This window comes from Physcomitrium patens, chromosome 5 (assembly GCF_059467195.1).
Source record: "Physcomitrium patens ecotype Gransden chromosome 5, ASM5946719v1, whole genome shotgun sequence".
Classification (NCBI taxonomy): Eukaryota; Viridiplantae; Streptophyta; class Bryopsida; order Funariales; family Funariaceae; genus Physcomitrium; species Physcomitrium patens.
In genome coordinates this window covers 10,779,055-10,791,365 of record NC_143414.1, presented here as the reverse complement: position 1 = coordinate 10,791,365, position 12,311 = coordinate 10,779,055, and the positions used below count along the sequence as shown (strand labels likewise).

Below are 12,311 nucleotides of genomic sequence, written 5' to 3'. Positions count from 1 at the left end.
AAGCTCACACCCTGAGTTTTTCTTGGTCAGTTGATCTCTCATCGCCATCTCTAATTCACTGATTGTGCAGACTCGTCATGAAAGTGATAGCTTCAAGTTAAGTTTGATACATCAACGTATTGAAAGTGAGCCACGGTCACTAGGTTTTAATCTTTATCTTTCTCTAGATGCAATATGAGATAATCTCTACTGTAGTACTTTCACATCAATATGAAAACTCAACAAACCATTACATACTAGTTGCACAGATAGGCCAGGACCATTTCCTCAAACTAAAACATCCTTGAGGAAACCTATTCAATTTGTATGCTTCTGAACTACTTGGCCACTACGCATGTCAAACACACAGAGTGTTACTGTGATAATCCAAGAGGCTGCAGCATCCATACTGTGATCTCAGTAACCGATTCTCAAATTCTTTATGTAGTAGCTCATCACACTTGCAATCACGACGAAGAGCAATGAAAGTCCCACAGAGTCGTTCCTAAGGCATATCTGCGCCCTCGTTGGTGACGACGCTACAAGTTCGATAGTGGCCCGCCATTTAGATATCTCGGTTCCTCGGGAACTAGTAGAAGCGAACTGTTTCGTCATAGCTACAAAGCCTCCGGAACCTCATGCTCTCGCTTGCTTAGAGTCATCGCATCTTCCTACTGACCTTGAAACGTTTTCCGTTTCTACCTGCTGGCCATTGCAGACGCTCTCATTGGCGCCGAGGAGTGCCAGGAATTTATTGCGATCAATAGGTGGATTCTTTTTCGTGTTCTGGAAAAAATGCGGGGATTGATGACGATTTGAGAGGTTCTCGCGGTGTCTTGTGCTCGCCATTTTATTTCACAGAAGCTTCGAGTCTTTATGGTCCAACTGTGATCCCATGATGTGAGGACAAACTGTGATTCCGTTTCAGTGTGTAAGTTTCACCGACAGGCATTGTTCGTCGTAATGTGTGGGAAATCTATGATTGAGGTTAAGAATGGGAATGGACTTCTTAATTTATGCTTTGGAAGAATCAGGTTCTGTTTGCTTGTGCAATTGTTTCGTAGTCGTTGTGTATCTTCTATAGTTCAACTGCTAGTTTTAAAGCACGGAATTCTAGTGATTTGGTCAAGCTACGAGTTCACCCTATGTACAAGCGCGGGAAACTTTATTTTATGAGCGTGATTGTGGTTAATCCTCTTATCTCAATATATTGAACTTGGAATGTCACCATATCCTGAAAGTAGTAAGATAGCTATTGATTTTCAATATTATGCTTTGGTTACTGCTTAAACATGAAGGTGTAAATCATGATTAGAAAGTCGGTATTTACCGTTGTTACGCATGTGGTATCATCTGTAGGGAGCTGGTTTTTTTCAATATTGCAGGACCGACCTTTTTCTCAATGTTTCTCGTGGATGAGATTCCTGTAAATTGTAAATAAATGTACTACATTGTGGACCTAGACAAACGTGTTCGCTTTGTATCTGCTTACAAGAAGTGCCACCATTTTTGAGTATCTTAGAGTAGAATATGAGGTTGCGATGCAATTTTTGTCTAGCTTCATGTGTGTTACGTTTTAGAATGTTTTCTATTGAAATCAATCGGCTTATGGCATCTGTAGAAGGCACTAAGTCGAAAAAGTATGGTGTTCAGCAGGTTGATGTTTTGCGGTCTCGCGTGATTGCTTCAATGCCCTCCAATCAAAAGTTACGAACTCGGCCCGATTTGAAGCGACCCGAGCTGGAGATAGATGAAATGGAGCTCTCCTCATCTGATGATGATGTACTGCTCTCATCTCTACCTGTTGGTGCTCTACTATAATATCCTCTCCTCGATATGAATCTGATTGTCGATATGCCTGCTCTCATCGCTTCCTACATATTATCAAATTAACATGTTTGTGTTCCATCTTTTCTTTCCTATCTTTTCATTTATACTAGAGTAAGACATTCTTAATTTTAGCCCAGACAATCCATCGCGATTATTATACCGTGCGTCTTGTCTCTGAGTCTACTTGAGGAATGTTTTGCTGGATATTTGTGGACTATGAACGTCATTTTTCATCAGCAAATCTTTCTTCTGTCTGCATTGAGACAATGCCCTAGTCCATGCTGCTTCATGATGATATTCAGGTGATGGTCATTTTCTGTTACAGTACGATCTTTGTTTGGTTGTGAATGTCTGCAATAGTTGTAATGGTAACAGACGTCTGCGCGTGGTATTCCTCTGAATAATTCAATAGTGGGAGGATAAGCTGACGTTGTTTCGCAGGGAGAGGCAAAGACGACAGGATTTACTAGTTCTTCCAACTTGATAGCAATGTCATCCGTAAGAAAAGCCTCCTATGCGAATAAATTACAACATCTCAATGGGTTGAGCACTTCATACCCGCCCGGAGACTTTTTGAAATTACCTCTTGAAGGTATGAGTAGTTATTTCTAAATCTGGCGTATTACATAAGGATGTTCTTTCTTTCCTCTCTCACACTCTTTAACACAGACAGACACGAAGAGATGAATTGGTTGCAATCTTTTAAATATCATGGCTGTTAAAGACTCCGCCGGTAGACGTATAAGTAATTTAGGAGCTCATGATATTGCTTCATTCTTTTCTAATCATCATATCGAAATAAAACGAAACAAAACAGAAAAAGTACCTGTCTGATGCTAATGAGGTGAGGTATGTGGTTGGGTGTGGTGAGTTTAGAAAACTCAGGCGTAACTTCTCACACGCAAGGGCAGGTATTCTATCATCTGTTCTCGAGCAAAGTCTTCTTCTACGTAATGAACAGTAGTATCTCCCTTCACCGAAATTGTCTTATTGCCTTAGTTCAATGAATATATGTTTGCAGTGTCCCCAACCAGATGCGTATAAAGCAAGCCGAGAGGATGCAGCGGAGATTTTCGAAGGGGAATCTTTCGTGTCACAGGCTCTTGCTCATGGTTCTGTGGAAAAACTATCTGCAGCAGCACCAGTTTTCAGATCATCACCCAATGGTTCTAGCGCTAAGCTACCACTCTCACATGCAAAGGAAGGTGCGAGACCTGTAGATGTATCGATCGATTCGAACAGAATCACCGGAATGTCCTTTATTTCCTCACGGAAGTCGTTTTCGCCTCCCTTTGCTTCCTCGGGCAGGCCTTTTTCACCCTTATTAGGTACGAGGCTTTATTGCTCAGTGAATTATTTTCCGTGTGGTGAATATAACTATTTCAAACCAGTGTTCTGCAGAAAGGAATTTTACATCTCCTTCAGCTTTGCATGACTTGCTCGTCTAGAATTTTCAGAAGAAAATTGACTGCTGAGTCTAATATTTTTCAGGTTCACGGTTACAACCAATCCCTTTATCTGAGGATTGTATGCAAACGAATGATTTTCAGGCAGCTCTCTATCTTTCTAGGACTGCTGATCACAACGAAAAGCTCATAATAAATATTGACGATAGCGACAGTGAAGAGGAGCGACCGATAGCGAAGCCCGTGCAAATACTATCCAGAGGTGGTGTTGACCAAGTGAAAGCTGCTGGCGGGAGGCCTACCTCTGGCACCCATACCCTTGCATGTGCGGATTCAGATGTCAAGCGCAGAGTGAAACAAACAAACGGTGTGAGATTTACTAATACTACTTTGAACACCAAAACAGGACCCATAATGCGACCTGCATTGATTTCAAAGCTTCCTCCACCTCGAACAGAAACAAAAATAGAGACCTTGCGTCAATTGGATGCAGCTAAGGAGAACAAGTTCCTACAACGTAACCGCGTCAGCCGGTTGTCAGAACCCCGAAGTAAAGCTTCTCCTGGAGTTTTGGAACAAGGTTCAAATGAGGGAACACAAAGAATTTCTAAAGCATCGGGTATCAACGTAGCTGTGAACAGATCAAGTAGGACTTTGAAGAGAAAACTCAGGCCAGCAAATGCAGCATTTATTGACCTTGTATTTGGCAGCTTTCAATCAATTGATGCAGAGCTGACAGAGTGTGGTGCAAGAAATGTATGTGACGCAGATTTGACTCCAAAATCATCTGATTTTCAGAGCTCAACTGGAATACCAGATGAGATTGCTATGAATCAACAGGCAGATTACTCTGTTAAGACGGAAAAAAATTCTGAGACATGCAGTTTTGGGATCAGTAAAGAAAGTAAAAATATTGTTTCATGCGGAGATTTTTCATTCAGTAAAGCATCCACGGCTGCAGAATCCTCACGAACTACAGTATGTGGTGGCACAGTGGCTGCCCCGTCTGTGGAGCCTCCGCTATTTGGGATTAAGGTGGTGGAGTTTGGTACCAAGAACACTTCAGGTATTCAGGAGATAGAATCTGGTGTCACTGAATCCAGAAACGTAGAGAAAATTCAAATTTCGTTTCAAAATTTAACTGCAGAAAAAGTTGTTTATAACAATTTTGCCAATGTTCCGACAGTGGGCACTCCTACACTACCTGGTAGAAGTTGTGCCGCAATTTCTTCAGGAATCTTAAGTGAGTTGCATCTGGAGTCAACACAGCTGCGTCAGACAAGAAGTTCGAGTTTGAAAAGACGTGTACCTACATGTGACGAGTCCACAGAACAGAAAAAGGAACACTCATGGGATCAGAGCTCCGACACTCTGTTATCGATTCTTGCGCGGCCGGGTCCAGATTCCCTCTCCAGAGTGGCAAATCATATTGTTGCTGATGACGATAAAATGCTGTTGAAGAGGCGAAGAATTGATGAGCACGTGCGACGTGCTCGTGACACTGAACATGCAGCTGCCAATTCGCTCTCCTTCTCGTTCCTGTCGAAACAAAGGTCGAGGCCACAGTCATGTTCACCAGGTCCTCCATCAACAGGCCACGTAAAACATAGGAGAGATGAAAGCAGAAGCTTTTGCCAAACGAATGCCCCTGTCTCAGTATCATATATACATGTGCATGGTCAGCATTACCAGCATGCACAGAAGCACTGTGCCCAAGACGGAGTTGTTTCATCAGGAATTCTCAAAGTAAGAAGCAGTATTGATGTCTAACTATCTACTTCTGCTCATTTTAGCAACTCACAAGTGCAAGGTGCACTTTTGATTTTGAACAGTTTAAAGGTGTCTTCGAGCACTGAACTGGAAGTGATGCCTAGGGTACATGGAGATATTTTCCGGCAGCTTCCTGCACTCGTCGCACAGTTATTTATTTATTTATTTATTTATTATTTAACTTTAAATTTTGGGATCTTTTTAACTACTACTGGTTTTGCTGATGTTCAGGTTATGTTTAATGGGGGAAAGAATATATTGCCACCTTCATTTGCTACAAGCCTTGTAGTACAGATCGTAGTACCTGACGAACCATCTTTGCAGAGCAATCAGGCGTTAGCTCCTTCTTCCGAAGACCCAGGAGATTGTGATCCTTGGTCTTGTTGGCATCAGCATGGATCTGGCAAAAGTCATTTGAATCATTTGAGGATACAGAGTAGTGTTACAGGAGGAAGTGCGAGTAATTTTTTGGATAAATTACGAGAGGAAGCGAACCGTGTGGACAAGGATCTAGAAGAGGCAAAGGCCAATAGAGGAGATTGTGTAACCCAGGAGCGAGAATTGTGCAAAGCTTATCATGACGCCCAAACTGCACTTCGTGCAGCTACTGCCCGCTGTGAAACACTTTTTCAAAGTCGAAAATTTCTTAGAGTCCTGGTTCAAATCGCAGAACTAATACTTTTTCAACAAGCTTCTTACTCAATGTATGACAACCGATTAGTTCCTCATGACAAGGGTACAGTTCCAAGAATTTTGGAGCTTTCTTCTCTATCGTACACGACGATGGTGAGGAATAGCTCGACACCATTAACAGGACAGAAGTTAGATTGTCATGTAGGCATTTCCGGTAATGTTACATCTGCAGCTCAAGGGACTTGGATTCGATCTTCTGCTCAAGTTAATAAGAAGACGTTTGAGAGGTCCTCAAGCAAAGCGGACACAGAAATTTTGGAGGGTAAACTTGACAAAGCAATTTATCATGTTATCCAGTTGTCAGGTAGGCATATTCACAGCACACAGGGAGTTAGTGGTAATAAAATTCTCTTTTCGAGTACAGCGAAGCACTTGGTTGCGCTTGTGGTGCAGACGGCGAAGTTTCTGCATCTACTAACCGTGGGTGTGCTGTATTTTCGATAGAACAAGAAGGTCAAGGGTTTACTAGAACTATAAAAAGGACAAAATTGGAGAGTAGGGGCGATGAGAGATTATATATACGATGTGTGTCTTCGTTTATCTAGTTCTGAAAATCCAGCAAAAGCATATCATGGTGTGCTTGCGGAAGAGGATCCTCTGGCCGGTGTCGACTTGTCCACCTGGATTCATGAACGTGGTTCAGGACGACAAACCAGTAGCCCTGAATCATTAGTAGTTTCCATCAACTGAACTATGTGTTGGCTCTGTTAGTTCAGTAATTGGAAGTGTTTTCGCTCATTTTTTGGGCTAAAACCGAAGAGCCATGGATATAAAATCCGACTCCTCTTTTGTAGTCACTTAATACAGAACTCTGACTATGTTTTGCTAAAACATGATGTGCTCAGGGTTCCAGGATGCTTGGCACAATTGTGTGAAATCTCAGACTTGGAGCCGTATGTTGTATCCTCGTAAACCGTTTTGCTTGTTTGAACATTGGAGAAAACGCATCGATGTAGCCCACAGCACATTGGACCAAGCCCTTTTCTTTGCACAGCTCAGGACGTACTCGAATTTTGCTCCGGAGGTTGAAGAGCAGAAGCTGTCTTCAGAAGAATTCAGCATTTCACTTGAAGAAAACGGCAGCGGGGCATCGAAAAATGTTGGGACAATTATTGGCAATAAGTCATTAGTTCCTAGAACTTTCCCTTGGAACAGAAGACCACCAGCACCTTCGCATAAGATTAGAGCATATACCACCAATCATGAAGAGGGCTTAACTTCCAGAGTTTGGTGTTGTCTTGGTCGCCAATACAAATTTAATCCTTTCAAATCTTCTGATCTTGTATCTGCCACACGGAGGCTATTACACTCAGATATGCCATATTTGCATGCAATATTTTCCAACTTCGGCAGTCAAATGACTCTTGTGGATGCAAGTGGTTGGTGCGATTCTAGAGATAAACTAAGAGCTACCTTTGAGGTACGTGAAATTATACTTTTGTGCCTGTTATTAGATGAACTGGTAGAAGCTCGGGAAAAGGAACCAACCACTTAAGGTTAATTATTCCTTGTCGGGAGTTTACTGCTCCTTACATGGATTGGTTAGCAAGTGCTTGATAAAAGGAAATTTGGCTTCTGAACGAAGGTGGCTGACATCTGTGTGAATCAGGAACATGTCGACAGAAAGCTAGGAAACACCAAAGGATGGTTGGGGTTTCCTCTAACACCCATTCACTTCGATCTGAATCGCACATGTACTGACGTGTGTAACGAAGTAAGTCGAATGAAATTTAAGGCTTTTTGTATACTTGGATTTGTGAGATGCATGTTTGTCACTTTGTATCGAGACTATGATAGCAATGTTGTAGCGTAAGCGTTATGAGTGACATGCATGTTAAAGAGTTACACCACAATTACTGTATTTCGACACTGACTGTCTTCAACATCAGACTAGGTTCCAAAATTGTCTTAGTCTTAGTACGTCATGCCGCTTTTCCAGTACTTACAATTTTGTAATTTTAATAATCCATCGTCTGCGCAGATTGAGAACAGTAGAGGTTCTTGTGAGTTCCTGCTTCTATACATCAACAACAAGCAGATACTACTGGAGTGCTTGAATGCTTGTGGCGTATCAGTTCAGGCTCTCGTTAATGATGGGGAAGAGAGCCAATAGCAGAACACTTGTGTTAAAAGTTGTTCAGGTGCTGGACTGTATATGTGTTGCAAAGGTTTATTAATAATTCATCTGAAGCTGCCTTACGATTACGTTGGGAAATTTTGGAGCTGCACCCTAACTGCATTGAGCTTGTCCTTTTTCGTGGTATGTTTGGAGAAGGGGCAAAGATGGATAAATGTGCTTAAGCATGCGTTGAAGAATTCCTCAGAAAATGAGCCCCACCAACAGATTTAGTGGTATATACTGAGGGCAGTATTGTAGCATTGAATATCCTCTGTCTGTGCGCAACTGCTGCCAGCCAAAGCCCCTCACCAATGGAAAGGATTTAGTTACTTTTAACCAGATGAGTGCTCCTAGGAAAGGTTTGCAGCCGAGCCTCAGGAGGATTGAAAGAGCTGATGGCAGCTGTATTTTGATTGGTGAGAAGGTGGTGTTTGACGAATTGAAAAGAAAGTTTCCATCAAACTGGCCACGAAGGGATGCAGAAAATGGGCAATTGGATACAAGCTGCAAGCAAAATTTCATCTTGCAGTTGGTTAAGCGTAAAGTTCCTCGACATGTTCATGTTTCAAATACAGTTTACCATTCAACAGGGGTATTTAGGGCGGGGGGGAAGGGTAGAGGTTTTGAATCCGAATGTTAAAGAAAAGAGAAAAATATCGTCATATTTCAAATCTCTAAAAGATGATTTTTTTGTCATGGGGTGTGAAAATTCATCATTTTCAAAGTGATTGTTGGCAGTATTAGTCCTCGAAATTTTTTTGATAAAAATGCATACACAACATAAATTGCAAAGAACCATGGAGATGCAATATCTCTATTTTATTTTATTTATGTTTTCTGTTATGTATCAAAAAAATTGCAATGACTGTTGCAATAGGATGCATTTTATTATTACTATTATTATTTTTTATTTGAGCAATAATAAAATGTGAATGTAATAAAGAAAATTAATTTATAGTAGTTGTCTACAACATAATTAGCATTAAGTTGTTAGGTAGATGTCTTTACTTTGTTTGGTGCATAGGTAAAAATAATATATTTTACATTTAATTCTTTTTTTATAATTATAAAATTCCAATTGCAAAAGTATGACACCCTTCTATTTTGTATTAAATTAATTGAAATGGAATTTATTGAGTATATTTTAAATTCAATTTTATTGGCTATAAAAGAAAAAGATCTAACATCAAAAACATTTGATGTATTACTAGGAAAATTGTGAAAAGAATATGTGAAGAAAATAATAATAATAATAATAATAATAATTCGTGCACCAACCATTAAGATGCAAATCTTGTCCTAAATAAATTATTTAATGTATGTATGTGTAATATAATTTTAACAACCAATATTTGATTTTAAATGGAATAATTTTGTATATATTGGTCAATTTCTTTAAAAATGGCAACATTATATATAGTAATTTCTTTTCAATTTGCATAATTCTTAAACATCAAACCGAGAACTTAGTTTTGTTGTTACATGCAATAACTACCTTTTAGAATCATATTTAAAAAACTGTACAACTGTATGTCATAACTTTATAATATTTTAGCACCTATTGTTATGTCTCAAACTAAATAATTAAAAGTAAAACATATACAACTTAATATGATAAAATTAAAATATTTTACAACATTATAACATATGGAAGTATTAAAAAAATTGTCTTCTTATTTAAGAGGATATAGATTGATCCAAGAAAATAATCTAACTATATATACAAGATCAACACTAAGAAGACTAACAACTAGATTTGTTTTGTCTAAAATATATGTTTTTTTAAAGATTTAGTAATGAAGACATTTAAAATTTAGATCAAGAATTTTAGAGGTTATTTGATTTTATAAAATTTTAATTTTAAATATGTGATAAAATAAGTATTAAAAATAAAAAATAAAAAATATTTTGACTAAGTTTTTCTTTTTTCTTTTTTTTTCAACTTTGCATTAGTGATGCAAATTTACAACATTCTATTCTCTTTCCTCTCAGACAGAAAATAAAATAAAATATGTAACGTTACTGAAAGAGACATAAAAGAAGTAGTTAAAATATATTCTTTTTTGAATATTCAAGAGGTTTAAAAGCAGATAAGTTCAGTTTTCGCGATCAGAGTTCAGCACAATATTGGGTTAATAAAAATCATGCAAGAAGGAGGGGAAAAAAAGCTCGAACATTTTATCCAGCACAACAAGTGCCGATGACCATGCTATTGTAATGTAACGTTTGTCTGGTTGAAACTTGCAAAGTCCAACAACACTCACATCATGGCGCGATGAGATTGTGGCAAAAAAACATACCCATTGGATGGATGCGCAAGAGCAGTACAACATTGTTGATGCAGAATGCTACAATCCAGCTGAAACTAGGTCATGGAGAGTGATGAGTCCGATGACGACTTTGTTGTAGTCGAGAACTGGTAGAAAAGTCACCGCCGACGCACCCTCTTCCATCTTCTTCATGGCTGCAATTGCCATGACATTCTCCTCAATCCACCTCGGCTCCCTGCAGGATCACCACAACAACAACAACATCAACAACAACAGCAGCTCCGGATAGATTACTACTAGACTTTTCTCAGCTGCTGATTGAGCTAGAAGATGAGATCAGAGTTTCAGGGTTCAGTGGTTCACCTGTTGCACATTTCACCCACTTGGAGGTGGAAGATGTTTTCTCGGCTGGAGTTAAGTGCTCGACGAAGATCGCCGTCTGTGAATGTGCCCAGGAGTCGGTTGGATGCGTCGATGACGATGAGGCAGCCGTATCCTTTGACTGTCAGCTCCACGAGTTGATCCATGATCAGATCACTCTCTCTGCATAATGGTAACGAGTCGCCTTTTCGCATTATGTCCTCGACCTAGGTCACCAAGACACTCACCGAGACACCGTCTCAAACAACTGGGTACAACTGTATTGATTCCAGATGGTGTGAGTGTTGGACCATGTTCAAAGTTTTCGATCCCATTCATAAAAGGTGGTGGAAATGTGTGTGGAGGATCAGGAGATTAGTTCAGGAGGGAAAGGAAAGCATCACCATACCCGAAAACTGAGGCGTCTGCCTATGCGGCCGGCTGGGTGGTTGAGGGCATACTGCTCGCGTGTCAAGTTCTTGGCTTTCATAAGTGCTATGGCGACAGTGTCGCAGAACAGCATCTGGATGGCAGTCGAAGTGACTGGCGCAAGATCAAAGGGGCATAGCTCTCGTTCCAGAGGGAGGTATACATGCATGTCACACATCTTCCGAAAATTGGAGTGTTTGAGCGACGAGATGCCCACAAGATAGGCACTCTTAGCTCTCGCGCAGGGAATGAGTTTGTTTAGCTCCTCGGTGGCACCTGACTTGCTGAACAAGACGAGCACATCGTTGGGACCAACAAGGCCAATATCCCCATGCAGGGCATCAGTCGGGGAGAGAAACACCGCCTTCGTGCCTGTCGAGACCAATGTCTGCGCGCACTTTTGGGCTACGAACCCGCTCTTGCCCACTCCTGAGAAGAAGATGACCCCCTTTGTGTCGGCGCACAGTTGCGTGAATGCTTGCACCTGTTTACATGGCAATGCTAATTGGTTTATTCCACATTGGTCCGGTTACTTACTCCTCGTCAGTCACCTTTGATTGATTGGCGAAACCACAAGTCGATTTATCACCTCTTTGTAGTTCAAGTTCTTGAAGAAGTGATCGAGAAGCTGCTGTTGATCCTGAAACAACTGCTTCAGCTGACGTATGTCAAATCCGTGCTTCTCGCAATGCTGAGCATCAATGTTCTCGGAGGAGTACAAGTCGTAAGCATCGCCATTGGATTCCATGCCCCGGGAATCTACTGTCGACAACGGGATATCTGTTCAACTTCCTGTGCAGAGCCTCCAAATTCGGCTGAGGTTTTCAGAGTTAGCTCCCACTTGTCCTGTAACCAGATCTGGAACTTCTTGGCGAGCTACTAAGTAGTTCCATCACTACAAAAATGTGGTCACATTCATCCTAGCTTGCTCTCGAACTCCACAGCCCAATTTTCACACCACAGGTTGCAGCAGAATGCAATTTAGGACATATTCCGGAATCACCATTCATGTGGCAATTCAACGTAGCTATCCGGCCATTATCTCCAAGATTTCATTCCACGTCACAAAGATCCTTCCTCTCGTCAAATTGTTGAGCATAGGCGAGGAGGTGGAGGGACACAGAAAATGAGCTCATGCACATTGATATTCTGAAAGATCACACAGCAAACAACCCTTGGATTGTAACGCAGCGCATGTGGAAGCATTTTAGAGTTTAGGTCTCTATTCACGAACTACAGTACCATGCCAAGAGCCGTGCATCTTGTGACACTTTTGAAAGATCCCATTCCAAGATGACTTCAGAAAGCTGCAAAATAATCATCTCCATTCACGGCAAGTATAGAATGTTGACAGGCAAAGTTGAGCCTTCCTGCTACTTCTTCCAATGTAGCAATTACGAAATGAATAATCAGAAGACTTCTGGGTCATGCAGATCATGAAATGACTCTTCTACA

The 12,311-nt window shown here is 40.7% G+C and overlaps 2 protein-coding genes across 6 annotated transcripts; one reads left to right on the top strand and one right to left on the bottom strand.

Moving 5' to 3' along the window:
• The first annotated feature begins 225 nt into the window (after positions 1-225).
• Positions 226-7,906, top strand: LOC112282367 (uncharacterized). 5 transcript variants are annotated; one of them, XM_024519882.3, is made up of 11 exons: positions 226-910; positions 1,633-1,761; positions 2,251-2,401; positions 2,686-2,720; positions 2,831-3,137; positions 3,301-4,281; positions 4,402-4,961; positions 5,217-5,982; positions 6,524-7,098; positions 7,288-7,392; positions 7,660-7,906. In XM_024519882.3, exons 2-11 carry the CDS (start codon positions 1,669-1,671, stop codon positions 7,789-7,791), a joined length of 3,705 nt encoding a protein of 1,234 aa, XP_024375650.1. In that variant the 5' UTR covers positions 226-910; positions 1,633-1,668; the 3' UTR covers positions 7,792-7,906. The 5 variants fall into 5 exon arrangements, with proteins under 5 accessions (XP_024375650.1, XP_024375647.1, XP_024375646.1 ...); XM_024519879.3 differs by having other exon boundaries at positions 1,636-1,761; positions 3,301-4,961; XM_024519878.3 differs by having other exon boundaries at positions 3,301-4,961.
• A 1,797-nt stretch (positions 7,907-9,703) lies between these two features.
• On the bottom strand, positions 9,704-12,045 carry LOC112282210 (putative arabinose 5-phosphate isomerase). Its single transcript, XM_024519575.3, has 4 exons — positions 11,446-12,045; positions 10,837-11,340; positions 10,431-10,654; positions 9,704-10,302 (listed from the first exon to the last, which is right to left on the bottom strand). The coding sequence occupies exons 1-4, from the start codon at positions 11,602-11,604 to the stop codon at positions 10,146-10,148; spliced, it is 1,044 nt and encodes a 347-aa protein (XP_024375343.1). The 5' UTR covers positions 11,605-12,045; the 3' UTR covers positions 9,704-10,145.
• Positions 12,046-12,311: the final 266 nt, after the last annotated feature.